General features: G+C 40.4%; 1 protein-coding gene across 1 annotated transcript in view; it reads left to right on the top strand.

Annotated features, from left to right (window-relative positions):
* Window positions 1–25,714, top strand: part of itfg1 (integrin alpha FG-GAP repeat containing 1) — a 164,155-nt gene that overhangs the window by 67,935 nt on the left and 70,506 nt on the right. The window contains exon 10 of the mRNA XM_020648569.3: window positions 8,326–8,477. Coding sequence (XP_020504225.1) covers window positions 8,326–8,477 — 152 coding nt within the window. The remainder of the gene's footprint in view (window positions 1–8,325; window positions 8,478–25,714) is intronic.

Below are 25,714 nucleotides of genomic sequence, written 5' to 3'. Positions count from 1 at the left end.
TTCTTCTTCACATTGTATTAGTCATCTGCTTCTCCACCCACTCCTCCACTGTGTTGGGTCCCATGCTGTCGAACATGATGAGCATTACAGTCATTATATTGTGCGATCATAAAAGCCATTGCTTCATTACATCCATGTTTTTTTTTCTCACTTTTTATTGCCTCGGACAGGCTTGTTTTCTGCCGATGTTAAAGCACTTCAACCAATAAACCCCCACCACCACCAGCAGCACCTCCCATCTCAACCGCAGGCCGCCCACATTTTAATTTCTTGGCCTAATGAAGCGGGAGCTCTCTCCGCCAAGTCGAATCAATGGGAGTCTGAAAGCATGCTGTCGCTTTTTTCACTTTAGTCATCAGCAGAGCCGGGAGAACGATTTTATGTCTGGGCTCTGTGTTTGTGCCCCTTCTGGTTTTTATGTGTGTTTCTATGTGCCCTGCTCTCGTGTTTTATTTGTGTATGTGTTGTTGTTTGTGTGCGTGTGGAACGCCACTATAAGCTGTCTGTACACACTCTGTGTTTCCCTGTTGTTTGATAAAAAGCTATTTGTATGCAGGATCCTTCCCTTCACTACCATTAAAGGTATCAGATTACCTCACGAGCGCAAATCCCATCATCGTCTTCATCTCCATTAACTTGGTCATTTGGAACCCTGCGCTTACACACTCCAACACACACAAACACACACACACACACACACACACACACACACACACACACACACACACACACTCTCTCTCTCACTTTGGTGTTAATATGTTGACATCTGAACCAGTGAAATAAAGAATGGAGTTATTTACACTTGGTAGAGCTCTGTTTGACTGAGAGGACTTTAGGCCGCAGATTAATCGACAAAGACACACACTTGACATTGTTCAACTACTCGGCTATATTTAGAGATTAAATGTCAAAACCTCCAAAAGCCACAAGGACGGAGTTGCGGCTTCATGATTTATTTAGAGAGCTCCCCTGTCAGGTTGGCTTTTCATTGTAGCTTCTCAAAAAAATAATAAAAAGGATTCGATTAGAATCGTATAATGTCCTCAGTGAGGCTCATGTGATTTCCCCTTCAATTCCCAGAGCAATACTGCTGAGCAATAATAAACAAACACAGGGGAAACAGAGTCTAATCTCACTGAGGAGAAATGCAATACATTATTGCTTGATTGAAAAAAAAAAAAGATCTTATGACTTCTTGTTTTTGCTCTGTGATATCGTAAGCTAATTTGCCACAATTACCGCCTGTGATCATCAGCTTTTGTTCTGCCATATGTTCACACAATGTGATCATCACAGATCAATCTCATGTGGTTTATGTTTGAGAGACACAATCAGGCTTTTCGGAAGGGAACAATATCATGTTTAAATTACAGCGAGACAACCATGATAATGTATCACTTCAGCTTGATTAGACTTGACTTTAATTAATGGCTAATATGTCAGACTTTATCTTGTCTGTTTGAGTTCACGCATCATCTGTGTGATTGGATGCATGAACACAAAAAACATGCATACATAAATGAACCTTTGTGCTGTTTGATTTTCTAAACCTGTCTTTGTTTTAACGTACATTTTCTTGATGATTCAGGAAGATTCATGCCAACACATAATCTATGGATGAATATTTCTACTTGATGTTTGTGTTCTATTATAATTAACTGATGAATCATTTAAGATAGGATAGTACTTTATTGATCCCCAGAGGGGAAATTTGAGCGTTGCAGCAGCACAGACAAGTTTAAATTTAAAAGAAGTTATAACCAAATTTTCCTTTCTATTAATGTTTTGATTTATGGATTTTTTTTTAAATAGAACATTTTCAAAAATTGCTTGTATGAATGTTAAGGTGAATGTTAGTTTCTTACTGAAAAGTTTTTGATTTTGAGCTGTGGCTTGAACAGCAGAAGCATTTTAAACAGGATCCGAAATTAACACTCGCCAAGCGCCGAATGCGGGTAGATTTTTCCGTTTTTGCAAGTACATTTCAGAGGGCTATCCGCCACAGGGCGGGCAAATTGTTTACCCGTCAGTCATATAAAAACTATGCCATGAGTATGAAGCTTGTTTGATGTAGCTGCAGCTTCTTTTTCCTGCTCCTCTGTCTGCTGTCTACGTGACGAGGCATCGCGACGGCACGCTGAGACACACCAACATACATTGCTGCACAAACACGCACACACACTTGAACGCCAGCTACCACTCTCACCTGTTGCCTATAGGTTCAACAGGACACAGTTGTTCCATGATCCGTACAGACCGAGTCAGGAAAACACGTAGCCCGGTCAAATGGTCGGTTTCGACTTTTATCCATTCACCCTCAACATGTCTACGGCTAACTTAACAATAGCTACGCATCCCACAGCCTGCTGTAGTCTGTGAACTTTTACACACAGACTCTGTGAAACAGCGCTGCGTCATAAACACTTTAGATATAGTTCACACGAAACGCAATCTCCACTTTTCACTTCCAACATGCCCAGCATGCACCGGCCAAGGTCATTCTACTCGCCACCTTGGCTGGTGAGTTAAAAAGTTAATTTGGGACTCTGATTTTAAAGTCATCACAATGTGCTCTGGGAAGATATTATGCTCATTTTGCTTATTTATAAACTAAACAACAATTTGTAAAAAGTGAGTTGCAGCCCTACATGAGTATTTTCGCATGTTTGTGTTTGTGTGCATTTTTGCTGTTGACTAGATGCTGTTGGTATTCTCTGGGCAGTTCCCTCTCTCCTCCTTTAATCAGCGTTAGAAAAGGAGCATCAGACAGCACACTGATTGCCTCAGGGCCAACACCAGCGCAGCGGTCTGCTGATAAGGCCGATGGCCAGCAAAGGCCTCACTCTGTCCTGAGAGAGTAAGTCATGCTGAGCCATGACCAAAGGACTCCAGTGTAAATAAAACTCACCAGCAAATTCTTTCGCTTTGCTACTTCTGGCAAAATGATTGTAGCAACAGTTTGAAAACATGGACAACTCTTGGGAGAAAACAGATGACATGGGAATTAATAGGTTATATGATATTAACATCTTGAATGGCTTGTTTAATCTTACCGAGCAGAAATGTCCAGGGCTGAGGTTTGTAAAAGGTCTCTTACAGTCCACTACAGATTTACATTTCATGCAAAACACCTTGGCTAATAAGCCCATTCACCTGCTAATAAATTAACAATTGGTGAAGACTGTTAAACTCTAATAACTTTACATTTGCTAACTTGATAATCAATGGTTCAACCATCTAGTCCAAATATTCAACTCCAGAAAACCAACATGCTAAACTCAAAGCTTTAACAAAGAAGGTGTTCAATAAACCAATTGTCTGGTATCACAGTGTGTCATTACATTAAGTATACAGTGTATGATTCTTACCTACAATAGATGTACTTTTGATATAATCTGAATTTAATCCAGATAATAAAGAGACACATTATTAACATGTTTTCTGCCATTTTCCTATCAGGGGAATAATAGTACAACATCTATTCAGATTGTGTCTAAAGCCTTGCACAATGCAGGATAATCGGGGAGATTTGAGCTCCGATTCTTTCTTCCCAACAATCCCAGGGTCGCTCCTGACTCGAGGCTGCTCGGAACCGATTATCTGCTCAGATTATCATGTAGTGTGAGTGGTACAAAGATCCAATCTTAATGTCCCCGATCTGCTTGGCGATCGTCAGGGACAATATATTTCAAACATGTTTGATATTCAGGATGTAAAATCTTGACGATTACGCCATGAACACGTCTGGACAACTACTATATAATCACGAGAGACAGGAAGGACTGTAGTCATGGCTACGACTGTTTCAACTTTCCTATATCCTACAACAACTTCCACTGCTGTCCGTTAGAGTTTTCAAATGAAACTTAACTTAACAACTTAACAATTGTCAGTGCTCCGTCCCGATTTCACTGGTACAGTCTGAGCTCTCGGGTCATGCGCCTAAATCGCAAGATCTGGTCGTGCGTCGTAACCGATCCAGTCGTACAGTGTGAGCTGACATGCCACCCCGACTTTTATACAATCGTAGAACAATCACACAGTGTGAGCCAGGCTTAATGTGTATGTTTGTTGGACAGCGCACCATTATGTGCATCCATGTGTAGCACCGTATTTACTGGCCACCAGCGCCCCTGGCTGCAGCCTTTTAGGTCTCACTATCTCGTCACTTCTTTCAGCCAGCTCAAAGTGATCATTTCCAGCAGTCCCCTCCACTCTGTTCGGCGGTAATCAAAGCCAAGCCCTTACTGTGGCAGGAAGTAACCTCTCTAACCACAATGCAACATCGCTTAAAGATCATGAAATGAGAGCTTGCCCAGGCAGCATTGAATTAGAGCTTTAATCATACTCTTATGCTTTGAAACATTTCTTTGGCTTTCACTCCCCTGCTTTTAGAACTCCATATGTATGTAGTAGAGTATAATGGCTTTTATCCTTGAACCACTGCTGCCTACACTGAGTCAGTCCAGGATGTAGAAACCTAAAGACTAAACTGAACTATGGTTTTTCAAGGCTTTAAAAGAGTTTGATTCAAATGTGTATAAATATTAAACTCCACTGATAAATATCTCTAAATAACTTTAAAGGTTTATTTACCTGTGAAAGGTATGTTACGTAAAACATAATTATTCGGGGTGGAAATTAAACAAATATAATGCCAATTAGTTTTGTTCTTGTATCATAAAATACTTCTTACCACATTAAGACTGAAGTATTCTTTCCCTTTAATGCAGGTACACTACATGTGTCTATATAACTGTTTCTATACTTTTGTGATGGGGTCAAGCACATCGTGATTTAGCCCATGAAGTAAGACAAATTATCTCAATTAGTGTAGTGTTTTATGGTATAATATTACATTACTTGAAATGTATTTTATCATCAATAATCAAGAAACCATTAGTGAGTAATATAATAATTATTATTATTGTTATAATATAATAATAAATGGATTAACAAAGCTTAGAAATGTTCTCTAGACCCACAACCATCAAGATGCCTGCCACTGAAGTTGGACCACTACACTAATACCTGTGCTCACATTGTGTGCAAAGGTGGTTTGGAGGTGACTAACAACAGTGACATCTAGGCGTGTGTGATAAAAGTAATTAGTAATAGGGTGTGGTTGTCTCTCTCAGACATGCTGGTCATATTATCAGCTCGTGGAGACGATCTGGTGTCTCTCTGGTGACTCCCCCCAGCTGCTCTCTCTTTTTAACATCCATAAATTGTTTAAAGCGCCAGCATCTGGCCTCACACTTGTCCAATAGAAACACACACGTAGTGAATTTAAGTGTGGAAAAGATGAATAATAGAAACACATTTCTGTAAATATTGAACACCAACAAGTTCTCAAGTTGTCTGAAGTCATTTAGTCATTTAAAAAACGAGGTACAGCCAGTCGCTGTTCAATCACTTAAAGTTAGATTCCTAAGTACTCGTGTCAATATTTTGAAGTATCCTAACCTAACCTAAAAATGTGAACAAAAGTGATAATGTGTGAGAGAGGTTCGCTGATTCTGTAAGTAGGGGTGTGACTTAGGGGAGTTCTTGTGCGACGAAATCTCGCGATATTAAAGCGAGACGATATTTCTCATCAAGGTGAGCACTGTCTCGTACATAGCAGCAGCCATCATGGTGGAGTCTGATGTTGAACTGGGAATTACTGTAGAGGATGCCCACACCACTTTAAAATTCTTTGTGTAGCAGTTAGAAACAGATGTGTTTGTGACTTCCCAATGCTTCTGCAACAAGCCTCAAGTGGACACTCAAGGAACTGCAGTTTGTTGCACTCTGGCATCAGCCTCGTTTTTTCAACACCCGGAGGTTGACACTTGCTTTAACCTCAACAGTATGATTGAACAGCTGATAACAGGTCTGTTCTTTTAGACTGATTTAAATTCAGTTGGGTCTACCTGACAAACTGGTAGCTTATTTCATATTTGGCGTTTCCTGGACTGTAATTGGATTGCATTCGGTTATTACAGACTGTAGTTAATCCATCATTGGGTGCACAAGTCAAAAACTATTTATGCACTGAACTGATCGTCTTGTACTTAATGGTGAGAAATGGCACTGGTGAATTGTCACTTTTGATGGTGTGAAGGTGAGGAGTAGAGATAACTCTCTCTCTCTCTCTCACTCTCGCTGTCTTGTGTTGTTTGTAATTCACAAGAGTCTACTCGCTAACAACCCATAGCGAAGACACTAATGAAAGCAGAGAGACCAGCGTTCCTGTCACTGGTTTAGAGCTCTGTTGGATGAATTCACAGGGAAGAAATGTGCAGTTAGAATAAATCCTCCCCTTTTCAAAATGAAGATTAATAGCTCATTTTTGTCTGTTGCATTCTTCAACATCATTTTGTTAAATCATAGAGAGAGAGAGAAAAAAGTTGTTAAAAACCTAAATGGAGAGTCTAGCCTCGGGAACAGCGTAGTGTGTTGGAGATGCAGCCGCTAAGTGAAACAGCATCCATTCTAAGTGAGAGGTGATAATGACCTCAGCGAGGCCCTTTAAAGCACTCTCTCTCCGGCGTGCTCTTTGTTTTAAAGCAGTTCACTGTGTGTACCCCTTTGGTTTCACTGTTTCCTTGCGAGTACATCAGTCAGCAGCAGCATTACAGCAAAGCCCCCTTGAGGGCCCTATTACAATCGTCATTTGAACCGTCAACATGAGGAAGAGACGCCTCTTTTGTGTTTGTTTAAAAGAGTGAGAGAGCTTCTTCAGTCACTGTGTCTGTTGTGTGAAGAGAAAGATATGAGAGGCAAAGCTGAAGGCTATGAACATACACACACATCACCTGCTTCTTTAAAGCCTGCTTTGTAGTTTATTATTAGTCCAGGTAACAATTTATAATGAAGAGACATTTCATTAGTTATTTTACAGTTTTTTTGGTCCGTTCTACTCAGTGACATTTTGGTCATTTCATCTCTCTCTTTTCTGCTTTGTGATTGGACAGGATTTTTATATCATCTCTTCCTTTCTGCATCTTCCTCTGTGGCACTTTCCAAGCCCAACACAGTCTCAGCAGAAGGCTGTTCATCATGACTCTGGTTCTGCTTGAGGTTTCTGCTTCTTAAAAGGCAGTTTTTTTTCTTGCCACTGTAACTTTGCTAAATGTTGCTCAGTGCTCATGACGGATTAACGTCGGGTCTTTGTAACATAACATCGAGCAAGGTCTTTCACCTGCTTTTTGTAAAGTGTCTTGAGATGACGTTTGTTATGAATTGGCGCTAAACAAATAAAGATTGATTGATTAAAACAGGGTCAGGAGCAGCTATACTGATTTTAAATATCTGATCTAAACAATTCTGATTGGCTCTTTGTTTCTTAACTAAGTGCCTCTCAGTTCTGCTGGAGTCTCTGTATGCTGCAGATAAACTTAAAGACTATAGAGATAGCTGTTAATTCGACAGTTTAGGATTGAATTTCACTATGTTGATATTAGACCTCTGTTTTAAAATGAGGTCATTTTTTTAAAACTTTTTTGGTAGTTGATGGGATCCTAGAACTAGCCAGCATAAAACCCACAGCGAGGAGTGTTGTTAGAGTTCTTTGAGAGCTCTTAAAGTGTTTGCTGCTATATGTCAGACCTCCACAGCCATTGTTTACGCCACCAAGGCTCCAACTCCTTTTAATTGTTTCCTATCTGTACTTTTTAAAAATGTTTGTATTTGGCTTTTCATTACTAGACTCAAATGTTCATGATGTAATATTCACTCTATTTTAAAAGCACAAATGCGTGAGCACCAGCTGTGCATTGAGCATTCTGGTGAAGCCTTTGATGAAAGCAGGTCAGGAGAAAACTCTGCTGAGGCCTCCATGCCCTCTGATAAGAAGTTTGTGTTTGGTTGCCTATTTGATGTCAGAAATATCAATCTACATGTAGGCTCATTGATAATGAACAGGGAGTAAGTGTTCATTCCTCAGTCAGTAGCACTTCAACAGTGTATCAAATATTATCGTTCATACACTGAGTATTGAGCAGAAACATACTGATACAACCGGTTTTATCCGAGTGCAGTCACTACATGCAGTCTAAATTCTTTGTACTCAAATGTCCATATCTGGACCCAATTTGATGAACAACACACATTTAAGCAGTACACTTGTGTTTTCAGCTGAAAAGTTGTCTTTAGGCTGATGGAAATGTGACATTTCTCTTTAAACAAATGACAAAGTAGATTTCTGACTTTGGCCATGCTCAGCTATGGTTCCTTCTTTATGCCTCACCATCCTCCTGTTGTCAATTCTCACTTTTTTTGTGCAGAGAGTTGCATTGATTCATTTTGACTGATGAGTCATTTTTGTTGATGTCGTTGCAGTGGGTACCGGTGCTGTTGGATTTCCAGTGGAAGAACACCGTTTGGGGCTTTGTGCCAGGGAAACCCAGCCAGCCCCTGGGCCTGCACCTCGGAGACTACAATCTGGATGGCTTCCCCGATGCTCTGGTGATCCTCCGCAACACAAGCGGCAGGTAGGGGAACAATACATGCACTCTTATTCTCCACTTTATGAAACTTTAGCTTCTGGTCTTCAAAAGTGGGACATGCTTGTTGATGCTGAGGAAAATCATCTTGTGTATGGACCAGATGTGGAGATAGAGTTTTGTCCTTTTCTTGTCTTTTTTTCAATTTCACCCTAAGAAATCATGTAAGCTATTCCTCCTCTTGGACCGTAGTCGAGTTGATCTCTTTTAAATGAATGAGATATTGATGAAATCAGACTAATCCATACTCGGCATGGGTCCCCCCTGGATTCCTGTTAAATTGGTCCATGAACCTCACATCATCTACTTGCCTCTGTGTTGAGATAAGATAAGATCAACTTAATTTATCCCCCAATGGGGGAAATGTGGTTGTTACAACAGCTCAAAAAAAGAGGAAAAGAATCAGCGAAAGATAGCAAAAAGTAAAAAAACAAACATATTTACAGTAATGAAATATAAGTAGAAAAATACGGTATAGTGTTAAAATAGTACTAGAAATCTATCTATCTTTATATATGTATATATATATATATATATATATGTGTTGTGCCTCACTTCCTGAGCCTTCAGTGTAGAGGCACACAGATTCAGTCTGGCCACATCGTGGAGGCTGTGTATAGCATGCAAATACTTACAAATAGTGTTTGCATTATAGCGCTGGCTTCAGAGAATCAGTTTCACGACATTCTCAGATTTTATGCAAATCCATATCCCCACTCTCACCCACTTCATCTGTTACACATTTAAATTTGTCACCAAACATTCCCGTCTTGATGAGATTAGACTCGCTATAGAACTCCAGCAGAACACAAAGTGAAATTGATTGGAAACTAATAACTCCAGATGCAAATTTAAATGGCTTATGTAAATCTGTTTAGCTTTCAGAACTCTAAATGTGTTTTTCTTTTTCAAAGACGACACACAGAAAAAGGATTTAGTCGTTAACTTGCTGTGAAATTACTGTAGATATAATGACATATTCTACTGCTAGGAGCACAAACTCCTTCTTATAATAGTAGCCCCATTGATGCAGTGTGGTTTTTTTTTAACGTCACACTTTAAAGACTGAGGTTTTTGTAAACTTGAATCAAAGCACTCTGATGAAGATTTAACGAGGTAGATCTGGGACAAAGAAATAGAATGATTCTAAAAATGCAACTCATTTAATAAATACATTAAAATACTGATAAATTTGGCTAAAAGTAACTTTAGACTAATTAGAGATGGACCTGTAGCTTCCATCTGTGAAAGAATACAAACTTTCATAAATAAAAGCTTTCATACTCATACCCAGAGAGTCGTTTTAGTATTGAAAGGAGCGTTTTTAATAGTGTTATAATTAAATTCTTCTCATTAATACATCATAAGATATCAGCAGCAGAAGCATAAATTAGGCTGAAATTAATTAATGTGATAACTGATATTCAGACTTTTACAGCGTGCAGAACTGTCCTTGCCTGCAGGATATATCAAGTTTTCAAATGATATGCACTGTGGAACAGGAATATATGACATTGTAGTTTAATGAAGAAGTTATTACCATCCCGTTTACTAGACATCGAACTGAGGGAGAAGGTGAGTGTGTTCTTTAGCTTCCGGACATGGCCACTGATAAGACAGCCCTTTAAAAACCAATACAGCGAATATGTGCGATGACGTCAGCACTGTGGACACTGGGATGTGGATATGTGTATCTGTTTATGTGTGTGTGTTAAAGGACCTATGTGGATTATCTGGCCTTAGTGATGAAGATAAGATAGCTGAAGGGGTCAGAGATGTGATTGTTTATGCATACTGATTGTTTTAGAAGGGCTGTGTGTGTGTGTGTTTCTTTGAGGGAGTGTTTGAATGTCTATGTCTGAATAACACACACACACACACACACGCGCACGCGCGCATATGTGACCCTACTGTTCTTGTCTAGGCTGAAAATAATCACCAGTAAGTCCTGTCAAGCTTAACTCTTTGCAGTCACCCTGATCAAGAAAAGACTTGTGTCTCACCCGCTCTAATCACACAAGCTATAGCTTCTTGCTTTTTTTTTTTTTTTTCCCCTCCCTCTCTCAATTTCCTTAGCATTTTAAGCCTGAGCATTGTAATCCCTTACTGGACCATTGGTGCGTTATTGTGACGCTCCTTCCTATTGCAGTCTAACCCCATCAGTACCATTTAAACCACATCATCCGTAGTTCCAGCAGGAGGATGAGGGGAAAAAAAGAGTTCAAGGGGTGAGAAACATTCTCGCTGCAATCTGGTCAACAAAGAAGCCTCGTCTGTGGCTCCACAATTCAGCGCATGACGTTTTGGACACGCAACAATCATCAACACATGGTGATCAATGTGAAACAGTCCCTCTTTGCTTAGGATTGTTGCACCAAACTGACTTTGTTGAGTTTATGAGAAAAAGATGTACGGTATTGGTCGGTTTAGGTTTTTAATTTACCTTTTGAAGTTGGTCAAATGATTAGTGTACAGTACGTAAGTAAAGTACGCTACATGACTTAATAAGGCGATTCTGAAAGAAATCAACATTGACTCAATTAAATGTGTATTCAACTCAAATGTTCCAAAGGTAAATAGACTCAGAAAACAGCCAGCATTGAGCACAACTTAACACAGGGATCACAGCGTCTGCGTGTCAAAATGGTTTGCGGAGTGTAGCTAATATTAGCATTGCTAGCAGCACCACCAGCCCTCTGTTTTTCCTTGCAGGCCAACGTCAACATGCCTGTGCTGAATGTGGTTATGCATTGCTCTGGTCAAGTATGTATGTGTGTTTAAACTGATACAGTTTACATCCAACTTGATCTTCATATTCTTGGGTCAAAACACTGCTGAAAAACTCGGCGCTACGAAGACGCAATCCGTCCACGAGGCTGGTTTACATCCTGGTAGCAGAGCCCCAGTTAGGATATTTAACAGCTGATACAAAGCATGAAATGGGAATTGTGTTCCTGAATTTATTAAATCATTATTATGGATTTGATAAATTTGACAACTTGTGAATAGCCACATTTTAAATTCAGACATTTTAAGATGTCTTGTTATTTCAATTCCTGAAACTGAAAGATGTGGGGCTGTCATAACTACCACAGACATACACCAGAGCCAGAGTCCTTAACCCTTAGCAGTCTGTGGATTAACCAGAAAGTTGTAAGGTGTTACTACAGACTGTGCATAAAGTCATATCCACTCTGACCTGCACTGCTCCTCTTCAGCAAGGGCACCAAGTTTTTAAATATCTTCTTTGATGAACTGGGCGTGCCTGTTTTTGGTTTTCTTTGGATATTTCATCAAACTGATCCTGTCTTCTCGCCTGCTCTCGATTCAGCAGCACTCTGCAGTCAGTCCTGCATCGAGGCTCGCTTTCTCTTTTTGATGCCTTCCAACCAAATGCTCCCTGCTTACCAAATATTTGTTCAGCCCACAGCTGATCTATTTTCACTCCCACTCGCTCTTCATCCACCCCCTTTCTTTCTCTCTCTTTTTACTCTCCATCTCCTCTCCCTTTTCTTTCCAAGTGGTTATTAATAGCTGCTTTTCAGATAAAAGTCCTGCCAGTCCCCTCTACTCCTCCTCCCTGAGAAATGAATGCTGATCTAAGTGTTTAAAATAGAGAGGAGTAGAGGGTGTCAGATGAGAGTAATCGGATGGAATTAATGGAACAATGAGCTGATGGAGGAAGCAGAGAGAATAAATAGAGAGTTAGGAGTCTTTTGTCAGGAATGCATGATGTCATTGGGTTGGTTTAGCTCAGGGATGTTAGCAGTTGCTTCTACATCTTCTCCTCTTTCTATTGTCCCCTTTTTATATTTGTCCTACTTATTAGACAATGCAGCTACAGTATAAGAGAGTGTTATTGTGAAGTAAGGCCTCTGTAGGATCTTCTGGATTAAACGTATTGACAATATGATTATGACAATATGTTTCCCCTCACCCTGAAGGAGCCAAACAGCCACATGGGATTCACTGAAGAGCTTAGAACTCCATCAGGTAACCGTGGCGATTAGGCTGACTCAACAACTGAAGGCTCTGTGACCTGTCAGGGACTCTTCTCCTTCTCCACCTCCTTCTTCTCTTCTCCTCCTAATTATTCTTCTCTTCCTTCTCCTCCTCCTTCTCATCTTCCTTCTCCTTGACCATTTCCTCCTTCTTTTTGTCCTTCTCCTCGTTCTTCTTCTGCTCCTTCTTTTTCACCTCCTTTTCCTCCTTTTCATCTTACTCCTCCTCCTCCTTTATCATCTCTTCCTCCTCCTCCTCCACCTTCTGCTTCTTCTCCTCCTCCTCCTTTACCATCTCCTCCTCCTCCTCCTCCACCTTCAGCTTCTTCTCCTCCTTCTCCTCCTCCTCCTCCTCTTCTTCCTTCTCTTCTCCTCCTTCAACTCCTCTTCTTCATCCTCCTCTTCTTCTCCTTCTCCTCCTCCTCCTCCTCCTCCTTCTGCTTCTTCTCCTCCTCCTGCTCCTTCTGCTTCTGTTTCTTCTTCTCCTCCTCCTTCTCCTCCGCCTCCTCCTTCTCCTCCTCCTGCTTCTTCTGCTCCTCCTCCTGCTCCTCCTCCTCCAACTTCTGCCTCAGGAAGATCTCTTTTTGAACCCTTATTTTTCAGGGTACAGCAGATGATAGGGGAACCCACCAGTCCTACAGAAAAACAGACACTACTCTACTACTCATCTGACTCACATTTGAATGGATGCTGTCAGTAAGCATTAGGGAGTCACAAGACATATAGTTAAAACCTTAAATTACTGTAACAGACATGTCACGTCTCGGGCCGAGAATAAGTGGGTTAGATCATACACTAGGGAATCGCTTGGAACAGTGAAGAGCAACTGCAGTACAGATTTAGGGTGAGTTTGAGTTTGCCATTGTGTATGTGTTCATTTGTGCTTATGTTTTCATTTTTATGTAGCGTGTAATTTCAATCGGCAGCTCCCGAAACTACACTCCTCAGGGGTCAGCGTTATTTCCAGGTCACAGGAGCGACTGCGCCTCCAGACTCTCTTCTGTCCGTCTCCTGCTCTGCTCGCACGCTCACACAGGCCGACATTGTTAAACACGACAAAAGAAAAAGGAGGCCGCTGTGCCCTGCTGAAAGGAGATCCTGTAGGTGTTTCTGTGTTTGCAGAAAAGAAAGCATTTGAGACGAGAGGGGACACAATCAAAGAGACGGGCGATACAGCCTCGCATGAAGAACAGTACAGTATGAAACCAAAGACATAGACTTTCTTTTCTACCCTTCTCGTTATATCAGTGCAGGAAACTTTCTGCAGGAAGCCTGATGATAGAGTGTACTTCTTTCAGGAGCAGTCGACACAGAATGCCACTGCACCACATACAACCCTTATGTACCCGATTCTTAACGCTCTCCAGGCAAGTTGCGGACTACACAGCTGTCTGACATTTCATTTTTATCCTTCATCCCAACCGGCTCCTGCACTAGTAGAGAGCAGAGTTATGTTATTCAGTCAGCTGCATGTGACACAAGAAAGCGTCTTTTTGGAGGGCTCCATTTATGCAACAATTGTTATCAAAATGATTTAACTGAATACAAGTTAACCATAGTAAGCACTCTTTTATTGTTGTCTCTTTTCAACTTTATTATAACAATATTTCTACCGCGTATAATTGACTGACAGAAACGTTCTGTTTAAAGTTTTGTGTTTATAGAACTGATTTTCTTCCTCTGCAACTTTAATCATACCTTACTTTGATGTTACAGTCAGCATTTGAAAACACAGTTTACAGCTTTGACAAGTTTCAGAGCTTTATGACACACAGAGTGTGTTGTGTGGTTGTTAAAAAAATATAACCACCTGCTGCTGCAGTGCTTTGTAAGAAACATCAGTACTGTTTAGGTAAACAAAACATCTAAATGGTAAATGGACTAAATGGACTTGAGCTTGTTTTCTAGTCTAGACTACTCAAAGGGCGTTAAAGATAAGATCAACTCTATTGATCCCCATTGGGGGGAATGTGGTTGTTACAACAGCTCAAAAAAGAGAGAAATTGAATCAGCATAAAAAAATCACAAAAAAAAACCAACAACAAACATGTTTACATTAATTAAATATAAGAAGAAAGGTACTGCAGTAGTTAAATAATACTAGGGGCCAGATTTACTAAGCTCCCAAGTAAAGAGTACTAAATTGCGTGTTCACTCCAAAAGTTAGTATGTTTGGTTGGTGGGTGTTTTGCGGGTGATCTACTAAGAACATTTGTGTGAATGACACCAGATGCAAACCTTGTGTAGGCGGTAATATTTAAGTTAGGTTTTTGCGTGTTCTACTGGTTTACATCACGGAGAGTTTGGACAGAAAGCAGGATGACTGCAAGCGCAAAATAGGTATCAGTGAGAGAGAAACGCACAATACTTTCGAGTTATAGGAGATCAATCCCAATATTACCAAGAAAATGTTGGTTGTAAGAAATCATCGGCATCGATACAGTCAGGTAAAACATTTCACTTGTGAGTCACGCGGTGGTGATGCTGACTGCAGATGGTGGTGATGTCTGACTTCAGATGGGATGAAAACGTGGATGTCTCAGTCTGCTGCTGAAAGAGCGGCTCAGAGCCCCCCACAGTGTCATGCAGGGGGGTTAGAGGGCTACACTGCAGGTCACACCTACCATTTCAAACTGCATTCACACACTGATGGCAGAGGCTGAATCCCATTCACACACATTCATACGCCACATACGAGCAGCTTGTGGTTAAGCGGCTCGCCCAAGGACACATCGGACATGTGGCTGCAGAAGTAGGGGGTCCAACCCCTTCTGGTTAAGAGATGACCGACTCTACCACTGATCCACAGCCATCCCACAGCTGTATCTAAACTTAACAGCCGCACTGATGTGTGTGTGTGTGTGTGTGCGTGCGTGCGTGCGTGCGTGCGTGCGTGCGTGCGTGCGTGCGTGCGTGTGTGTGTGCCAGCAGACCTTATAGAATGGGATTATCCTCAGCAGTAATCATGTTTTTCCCACTTCACCGTGTCACATCCATACTGTACACTGATTAAAAGGCACATAGGTCGGCTTTAATGTGTTGAAATGCCTCCAGCGACTTCAATATAATTACATGTGTGTGCGTGTGTCTAACGTGCACATCAGTGTGTGTTTCTCGGGGAGATGAAAACAACAGCAGCATCACCTTACAGGCGGCGTCTCTTTTCAGCAGGATCAATCAGAGCTGTCGTCATAAACACTGACCTTTGACCTCAGCAGATGACCATGGGTACAATACTATCTACAGATTACAATGCGAGACATCCCTTCCTGCTCAGGCACAAACTGAACTGCACACGTCGACACCATGACACTTTCTGATTTCATTCTTTTGGTGCTTTGCCTCAGGGAATACCAGCATGAAGCAACTAGCTTCTGATATTTCCACACCTGTCACTCCCAGTCCCAGCGAATGAAAATGTCAAGCTGGCAGTTTTCAATGTGTGCGAGTCAGTGAACACCAGAGCATAGCAATGTCAAACTCCTGTCGATCAGAAACATCACGGTCATGTCACATTAGCTGGAAGTGATTCATTTGGAAAGAGTCTTGAAATGAGTGTTGTTAAGTAACAGCTGCTAATCGAGCAATTAGAAGACTTAAAACTGAAAAGATTTAGATTCTTCTTTTCCATTTGGCTTCCTTCTTGCTTCAACAGATATTTTAGATGTAGGTAGGTTTTCGCAAAAAATAATTCAATTACTCAATAGTCTTTTTCGGAACTGCTTGTTTCCTTTTTAAGGGCTGAATATTTAACAGTTTGTAATTATGTATAACTCCACTGGAAGCGTTGGTAGTCTTGCGATCAGTGCGTGCGCTGGAGGTATGGTCTTCTGGGCGGACGGCCCGGGTTCAAGTCCCACCTACGGCTCATTCCCCTCTCTCTCTCTCCCGGTATCCAACTCTATCCACCGTCCTATCTCTAAATTAAGGCGTAAAAGCCCAAAAATAAACATATAAAATATCTCTATATATACATTACTCCACTCTAATATGACCCCAAATAAATTTGCCGGAATACCAGATAGGAAATATTTTGCTGATGTGGAAGATAGTTCTTCAGATCAGGTGATTAAGATATTTTTGAAAGATCCGGCTCTCCCTCTTTCTCTCCTCTGTTTTCACCAAATACATTCATGTGGTGTACAAGTCTAACATATTCAAGTTGTTCTGAAAAATATAATGCCTTAATGCAAATCATTACATGCACAATCATTTACATATAGTTCTTTGGATCAGTGAAGTGCTCATGTTCTCATTCTTTAGACTTCATAGCTTTCTTGTGCTGTGCAGAAAGTAATTGAGTAATGAGCGTAATGATGTGTACAGTGTGTGAAGAAAGGCCATATTAACTTACTGGTTGTTAGTATGAATTGTCATGTATTCCTTTATCTCTGTTACTTTCCTGGATGTTTTATTTTAAATCGGTCTGTCGTCTAATTCTTCCTTCAGGTCTGTGTAACTGTGTAACCTGCATGTGTGTGAGAAACCTAACAGCAGCAGATCTATATTTGGATAGGAGCCTGTTTCATGTTCGCAGCTAAAAAGGAAATATGCTCCGCTGAGGCTGAAGAAATCTATATTGCTGACATTTTCAAGTAAAGATAATGTCGTCTTTGTAGGCTAACAGAAATGTAACCAGGAGGAAGGAATTAGTGAGTGTGTTCCTGCTAACACAAATCAAGGTTATTAACATGAAAACAAAATACATTTCCTGTTGTTTCAAAACATCTTTACAGTTGTTTTTATTTTGTTAACCCTCACCAATACAAAACACACAAGTTAATTAATTAAACACACACACTGAGCCCTTTCAGGCCTAAACCCTCGTTTACATTAAACATATTGCTCTTCTGTCACCCTTTAACAGTGGCCCTTTTCACTTTGTGTGCTTTGAAGGAAATCACCTTATTTGTAATATTTATTCAATAATATTTCTATAATGTATCCTTTGCATGAAGCCTCCTTTAAGGCATTTCATTTAGCATCTCTCAGACTCACAGGGTGGTGGTTGAGCTGTGCAGTAATCCTCGACCTCTTTAGTCCTCCAACTTGTTCAGTCAACTTTCCTGTTGTTGCTGCTGCAGAAGTGCTAAACCCTCCTCTGAGAGTGAGGTGCATGGATTATTGTGTGTGTTTCTCTTAAAGTGAAGAGTGTAGCGTGGGCGACTGTTAGCCGAGCTAACCGTCTCCCTCTGCCCTCTTAGCTCTGACCAGATGATGTCAGAGGAAAAACACTGATCAGGCCTGAAAACCTCCTCCAGGCTTTTACAACTACAAGCTAGTCATGCTACCAATCACACACTGACACACACTCACAGAATAGTTGGGACTGCTTTGAGTGAAGTCGGATTGAAGAGTAGGCTAGTGTTGGTTGGGAAATTGGTGTTTTTGTGTCTTGTTTACACTCAGGACTTTGGAGGGTCTTGATGTTTAACAGTGTCAGAGTTTGGCTGCAGATTATTATAAAGCTACGAATGGGCTTTTACTGATTGTAATCGCACTTTGTGATATATACATTAGAATTAAAAAAATATACACCAACAAACAGCTGGCCCAAAATGCATGACACCACAAAAATATAACTTTTTATGTTCCCAAACACTGTAAACACTTCCATCTTCCTGTTACATTTTCCATATCTAAACAGACACATCCTGACACATGGCGAAAAGTCTCGTAAAGCAAGAATTTGTTTTGTCTTTGAGCAAAATAATGACCATCTGCCCGCTCTCAAGGATGGAGACTCACAGGAGAGCAATCAAGCTTGTGCACATTCCCTCCATCTCCGTCTCTCTCCCTCATTCTGTACATCAAAGCCCGCAGTGTTTCCCTGAATGCCACTAGAGATGCTCTCTCCATGGGAACACACAACTACCACCATTCAGCATAAAGATAATAGCCTCTCTCTCCGCTCGCCCATTTACTTTGAAAATTAATTAATCCATCCTAGTTAAGGTTTTAGGGCTCTCAGAGGGATTCTGTCTGTGTGTGTGTCTGTGTGTGTGTGTGTGTGTGTGTGTGTGTGTGTGTGTGTGTGTGTGTAATACTAAAGTGTGTGTGGAGGATGCAGCATGAAGGCAGGGAGACGGGGAGGAGGGCTCACTAAATGCATGGAGACCTCCTCCCCTAGCTTCCAGACTTGTAATGCACCTGAAGTGATTTTTTTTTTCTTCAGGAGTCAGTTATTCTTCTTTAACGCAGGCCACATATTCAACCTCAGTGTACACTTTGTAGAATAATTATAGACTTCAAAATCCCTTTAAACTCCCCTCATTTATTAGTGTAATAGGTCTTTGTTGCCTTGTCACTCCTGTAATTGCTTTTTGTCTGTCTTTCTTTCTTTCTAAGTATTTCAAAGTTCTGTAAAACAATAGTGAAAATTGCTAATGTAAGAAATGGAACAGAGAAAGAAAAGTCAATGATTGAATATTGCAGTGAGTCATAATGGAGTTTTACTTAAAGAGGAGTCAGTGAGGCCCTCAGCTTTCTCATGACAATACCTTCAACCTCTGCTGGTTCTTATCCTCGTGCACCCTTCTGTTTAAAAGAGAAAAGTCGTGTTAACTTTATTTTTGCTATTTCAAATATACTAAGCATCATTATTATTATTAATGTAACACTATAAGATCAACGTTTTTGATCCACCAGGGGAACATCTTCTTAATGTGGCTAATAAGCTGAAGTGTTTTTATTCTTAACCGTCGTACACGCTGAGTTTTTAAATCATCCATTTTTTTAATTAATCTATTCTTACATGTGGCCTGAGGAACATTGTCTCTTATACTTTGTTATTAAAAACAGAATTCAAATGAATGAAATCTCTAGGTATAATGCTATGCAGTATATAAGTTATGTTTGTGTTTTTACACTGGTATGTCTAACATTTCCTCCACACAGACAGGAGGGAGGATTGTTAAACAGTCACAGATTAAAACCTGTAAAAGGAAGATATTGTCTTTGATTGAGAGTGAAATGTTTACATTTATACTGACTCAGTAACTTTCCACTAACATCATCATTTATTATGTATTAATTAACTTGACTTTGGGGTGTGGTGCTGAATGATTATCTGATCTCACAGATGATAAACCAGAACTTTTGTCCAACAGGTTTTGGGTCAGGGGCTCCATTGTCTTTTATAACGCCAATGCCAACCCCCCCCCCCCCCCCTTGATATATACAAACCCTCGCTGCTGTGTCTCTGCCATAGTAAAGCTAATGTAGCATAGCATGTCTCTTGATAAGCACGGCAGATAAAGCTGCTGCACCACAGGGGAAACTTTGTTTTAGTTTCATGCAAGTTGCGCTAAAAATAATCAACTGGCCCCTTTTTGGAGAGTGAGAACAGAAACAGTTAATCTGCGGGGATGTTTTAAACTACGGTTAAAAGAATAACAGGCTGACAGCCTCATCCTTAAACCAGCTGAGGTGTTAAACATTCAAAGTGATTGAACTCTCTGGTTTAGTGTGTGAAGGCACTACACTGTATTTCCTTTGAGCAGGCTTATGTTTTTACCAAACCTCAAACTCTTGTGTTTTGACGGCACAGGAGAATGATTTGGCTAGAACAAGAACATTTTTCTGCAATACTGATCCTCTTCCAAAATCCAGTCTCGCATCAAATATATTGTTCTACTCCATCATGTAGAAACTAGGAGTATTCATTTTGAAAACAAGCCCTCATAAAAAAAAAAAAACAGTTTTTGTGGTCAGATTCAGACTTAATCAATAAAATATTCTGAAGACCTTAATAGTCTCATTTCACTCATTACATCTTAGAACTGTTCAACCTGCATCCTCAACGACCATCCATCATCAAAATAAGGCATTTACACAACTCATTCTGCAAAACGTTGAATTTTGGCTCTTAACAAACCTATTTCACAACATCATACGTCATGGGAAGGCTTTTATGAGACAGCTTATTATAGAGAAGATGAGCAGCCAGCTCCTAATCTGTAACCATGAATCAAATGGAATGATTTTGGTTTCTCCGGAGCAGTGCAGTCACAGTCAGAGTGAGGATGGTAGCACTCTGGCTGATTTATGGGTTTTGTACTAAGATTTCAGGAATGTAACATTGATGAAGTGTTGTTTTGAAGCTGTTGAAACTTATCAGCTGCTAAACAAAGCACACATCAGTCAGCTTGGTTTCCATATCAGCACACAATGTGGTCCTGGCAGTGGCTGAAAAAGCTTCAAAGTCAGAGTATGCCCTTGCAAATTGGCCTTCCTAAATAATGAAAGCAGTTACTGATGTTATGACATAAGTGCAGCTTTTTTAGTGTTGCCACTATGATGACAGTGACTAAAGCGTCTTCCCCTTGTACTGAACAGTGCTCTGCAGATGTGGTTCCTCGTCCAACCTATTTTAACAGCAGCTCTGATTGTCTGTCAGGGTGACTGCCAGCCGAGCCTCTCTCTTTGCACAGGTAGGGTTCACATTCACAGGAAGACACACACAGTGTCCATTCATCCAGTGCCCTCAGGGAGACGGAGCGCCCTGCTGGCTGTGAGTGTTTGATGTTGAAATGGTCCACCCCAGCTTCAGAAAAAGTCCCCTATCGCAGCAGAAATGGTCTAAATGTCACACTCCACCATCCACTGAGCTGCTCTACCTGCATGTGTGTGTATGTGTGTAAATAAGAGTGTGTGGTGAGAGGGAGTTATTTCTGGAATTAGAAACCAGGTCACAGATGGAAACAGCTGAACTAAAGTGATTTCCGTTGTACCTCACAGTACTACATGACAGCACACCACTCCTTCCTACTGATTGCAGGTGATTACACATACGGGATTGAAACTCTTGTTTTCCATCGAGATGAACCTCCAGATGTCACAAGCGTCTTTCTTTTTTCTTTTTTAAAGGAGTGTGAATCAGCAACAAGGCAGGAAAAGCCTTAAGGAGATGCGGCACATCCACATGACACTCACTCACACAAACAGGGGACACATTTATGTGTAGAGCTCTGCAGGCTATAGGTCAGTGAGTGTCTGACAGTAACAGAAAGATGTAGTTAACCTCTGCTTGAGGTTGTTCCACAGAAGGAAAAAAAATGGTCTTTGTCTGTATCTCTTCTGTCAGTCTCACTCCATCGTATTTCAAAGCAGGAAAACGCTTTTTACAGACAAGTCCTACAAGACTGTCCCCCCTGTAAATCTATGTCAACCTCACTGTTCGGCTGCTGTCACTCCTCTGTGTTTGCAACAGGACTGCAGACATATTGCATTGCAATGCTTGCATGTGCAGTAGTCACATTGCAGGAAAGTGGTGCTTAATTCAAACAATTCATAGTACAGCTTTTTTGCTGCTTGATACAAATGGAAAACTCAATATTTTCAATTTCTTTGTAGGTATTAAGCCTACATGCATCCACACATATCTGAATGCGTAAGATAGACTTTAATGTCCCAGTTATTCAGTAATAACATTACATTCAGACATTTACTCCTTTTCCCAGTTGTTTTCATGAGCTCCTGTCTTATTTATTTCAGGAAAGCAAATCAAAAATCTCATTATAAGGGAACCAAGTTACCTCATCCTTATCCTCAGATTACATGTTATTTTTTTGTTGTTGATCAAGTTTGTCAAAATTTCTGATTCTATGATACTTTTTGATACCACATATTTAAAATGATACAATCTCTGTTACTCTAATGATCAGTAATTTGGAAAAGGGACGAGCCTTTAAGAAAATTGTACAGATCTTCAGTTTTACTTTTGACCAAAGGCTGCCGCTAGAGAACGAGAGAGAGAGCAGTGTCTAAATTGCACAAATACATAGGTAACATTTTGACACTAAATAGTCTCTGTGGGAACCAATTCAGTGTTAATAATGATGTATTGTATTGAAATGGTTTTGTTTACATGTTTACTGTCTTGGAGGCTAGATGGTGATAATATGTGGTGTGGGTTGGTCAGGTGATATAGTCAGGTGTGGATAGGGTGAATTAGGAAGTGGTGGGAACTCAGTACTTGGTACCATAAATGTAACATATGATCTCGTATGTGACAGATCTGATTGAATCGCTCCGCAGAGCCCTGAAACATTAAAAAACGAATTAGTGACCGGTAACTGGCCCAATCTGAAATGTAGGAAATGGTTCACTCCCTATCACTCTGTCTAAGGTCTTTAGTTTGACTCTGAGTTTGACCTTTTACCTCTCAGACGAACGTTAGCTTAGGTGGCTCACCAGTTAACTCACAAGGAGAAGACAACAATATCTTTAATCTCCAAAGCGATTTGCACTTCTACACCAGAGAAAGGACGTCATGTGGACTTAATATGAAGGAAGAGAAGCTTTCCAAGAGTCTGCCCGTCTGTACTTTGAATAATAACGATTAAATATGACTACAGAATGAAGATTCTCTCTTGAAATAGCAATGAGAAGATACTTTGATTAGCAAGCAGCAGCCCAAGCAGACGTGAATATCAAACACTTTCTCTGGCCACAACTCGTCGAAGTCAAGGCATCTGTAAATCATGTGCAAAGAAAGAAGAAAAAAGCTCAAACAATTACTCTGGAATCAATTTGAATCGGATCGAAGCTTAATGAACTTTACCAAATGGAAACGAACCAAGTCGCTCTATATTTGAATGAATCATCTGTGAATCGGCGCCCTAGAGCATCGAATCGAACCTTCTTGTGGAGGAGAGACTCACACCCCTAATAGCAAACCTACAATCTCCTAATCTTTGCTTCTCCTACGTCCTCCTGTTAGCTGTAGCATTAGCTGCATGTAACGCTCGGTTCTAGCCCCCCTCGATAAAAATTTGTCAGTGCAGCGTCATTGTCAGTGTGAGATCACTGATCCATGTTGAAATTTCCGAGAAGCGTGCTGAGCAACTGACCAATAACAACAGAGCGGATTGGCAGACCAATCAGAGCAGACATGGCCCACGTGGGGTCTAACAGTTTGGGCTCAGCAGAGTGCAGCTGACAGACTCAGAGTGTAGAGGAAGCAAGGTTCATGAAAACAGACACGTTTTTCGGACTTTAGCTATTGTGAACGTACAAAAGTAGGTACATAGATTAAATATACAAACCCCAAAAAGAGCAGAATATGACCTCTTTAAATACAACTTTTTCAACTTTGAGTTTATACCATCAACAACCGTTGAAGTCGAACAGTTTTTAGAATAATATAGATGACTGTGTTTCAGTGTTTTTTAATGGTGGTTTGCATTAGTAAGTGGTGAATGATTAAAATGTAAAACTTAGAATGTATTCATTTCTTATGATATCTGCAAGATTTGCAGATTGTTGTTTTCTACCTGTTTGCTTAATTTAGAACAAACGTGATAAAGGCATTTCTGGCAAAGCAACATTTGATACTCTGCGTTATGTAAAGCTCTCTGCCCCCAACCTGGCTGAATTCCATCACATTAAGTTTTAGTGAATGGTAGTGTATATATCTGTGTGTGTCTGTGTGTGTTTACGTCTATCAGTATGCAACCCGACCAAGCAGCTGCCAGGAGCTTAGCAGGCTGTTGCTAGGCAATGCCATTTAAAATCCATCCCTCTCTCTGTATGTTGGAAAGCAGGAAAGCTGTGTTTGTCCCCTGGTTTTGTTGCTAATACCATGGAGGAAACTGGAGTAGCGCAACACATTTGCCGTGTTAGTCCTGCTCAAAATGTTCTTCCCAAAGTGCATCTTTGTTGGCGGGAGGCTGCTTTGGCCTCACATGACTTTCTAAACAAAGCAAATTAAGCATCTTTTGATAGAACTGCTCAGTAATGGCACAATTAACCAGGGCGTTTGCAATTTGAGGATTATTTGTAAAGAATATCATGATGCCACATTTTGTGCTGGGAGCTGTCGTTAAAGGAAAATCTTCTGTGTCGGCATATAAATACATGTCTGCTGTGCTCTCCTCGGTCACTGGCTCATTAGTGGTAATTTACCTGTAAGCAGGTTATGTTTCCTGTATCAAGCACTGGCTATTTTTCTATCAGTAAATGTTTGCTTCTGTCATGGGACGAGGATATATTTTCAGATTTGGTTTGCATACTCATTTAACTTTATTCTCCAACTAATTTTGGTTTGTGTCAGAAACAACTTGAATCTGCTCATTTTACTTCCATCTTTCATTCTCTTATCAACACACACCTGCACCTCTCTTACTCACCGTGGTTCCATCCATGGACTGTAAATATTCACATTTTGAAGCTTTTTTTTATGTCTCTGAACAATATCTATAGGCTTATTGAGTGCAGTACAGAATCAGCAGCAAGCCACTGCAGAAAAATATTAAAACAAAGACAAGTGAAGCTTCAGTTTTTACATCAGCCTTGTACCTTAATCATTTTATTTACAGGAGGGACACTCTTTCTCATTTTTTATGAATACATAAAAAAGGACTGATATATATACTTGGGCGGCTGTAATCAGAAATAGAAATAGAAAGCCTTTATTGTCATTCAACAACCGTACAACGAAATACACCTGGGCTTCCAAAAAAGTTGAGTAGTTCTGGTGTTTACCTTCTTAGTGATTTGAGTTTTGCGCAATGTTCCAGAAGAAAAGAATGAAAGAAGTTCAGCTGAGAGAGGAACATCATTGTAAGTAACTGATGATTTACAAAAGCATACGACAAAACAGAAATTTGGCCTGATGATTGTAACTGAAGAAAAGTTCAGGAATTAAAAATACATGAACGAGTAAACATCTGAGAGCTTCAGATTCAATTTTTCTATCTAATACACAAGTAAAACAACTACACTGGAGTATTGACCAAACCCAAGGCAATAGTATTTAACAGCTGAAATTTACACAATTGACCTTATATGGATGGGATATGGTTTTTATATTTGGTGCAGGACCTGTGTCACGACACTGAAGGAGCTAACTAACAGAAAACAAGCTGAGTAACAGGACATTAGCAAAGCTAAAGTTAGCCACGTTAGCTGTGCTTGTGACCTAACAAAAATATAATCAAGGCCATGCTGCTAGTGTGGCTATAATACCGAAACTATTGGCAAAAAAATGTCTCATTCATGAATGTATCAAAGTCTGTGTGGTATAACTGGCTCGGACCACATGTGCAGTCTTTGTTTGATGCCTGAAAAGTCTGGAGAAAAGATGGATTATCCCTCATAATCTGACAGTTGACCTTTTGTATTAATCTCATGTTAGAAAGTAGTGTTGCTTACTAACTGTTGTTGTATCAGAGGCATGGTCAGTCATTTCAGGACTTTATTCATATGAAAACAGAGTCAGTG

This window comes from Labrus bergylta, chromosome 3, assembly GCF_963930695.1.
Source record: "Labrus bergylta chromosome 3, fLabBer1.1, whole genome shotgun sequence".
Lineage (NCBI taxonomy): Eukaryota > Metazoa > Chordata > Actinopteri > Labriformes > Labridae > Labrus > Labrus bergylta.
Note: the sequence above shows the minus strand (reverse complement) of the source record. Positions and strands in the feature narration are given on the sequence as shown.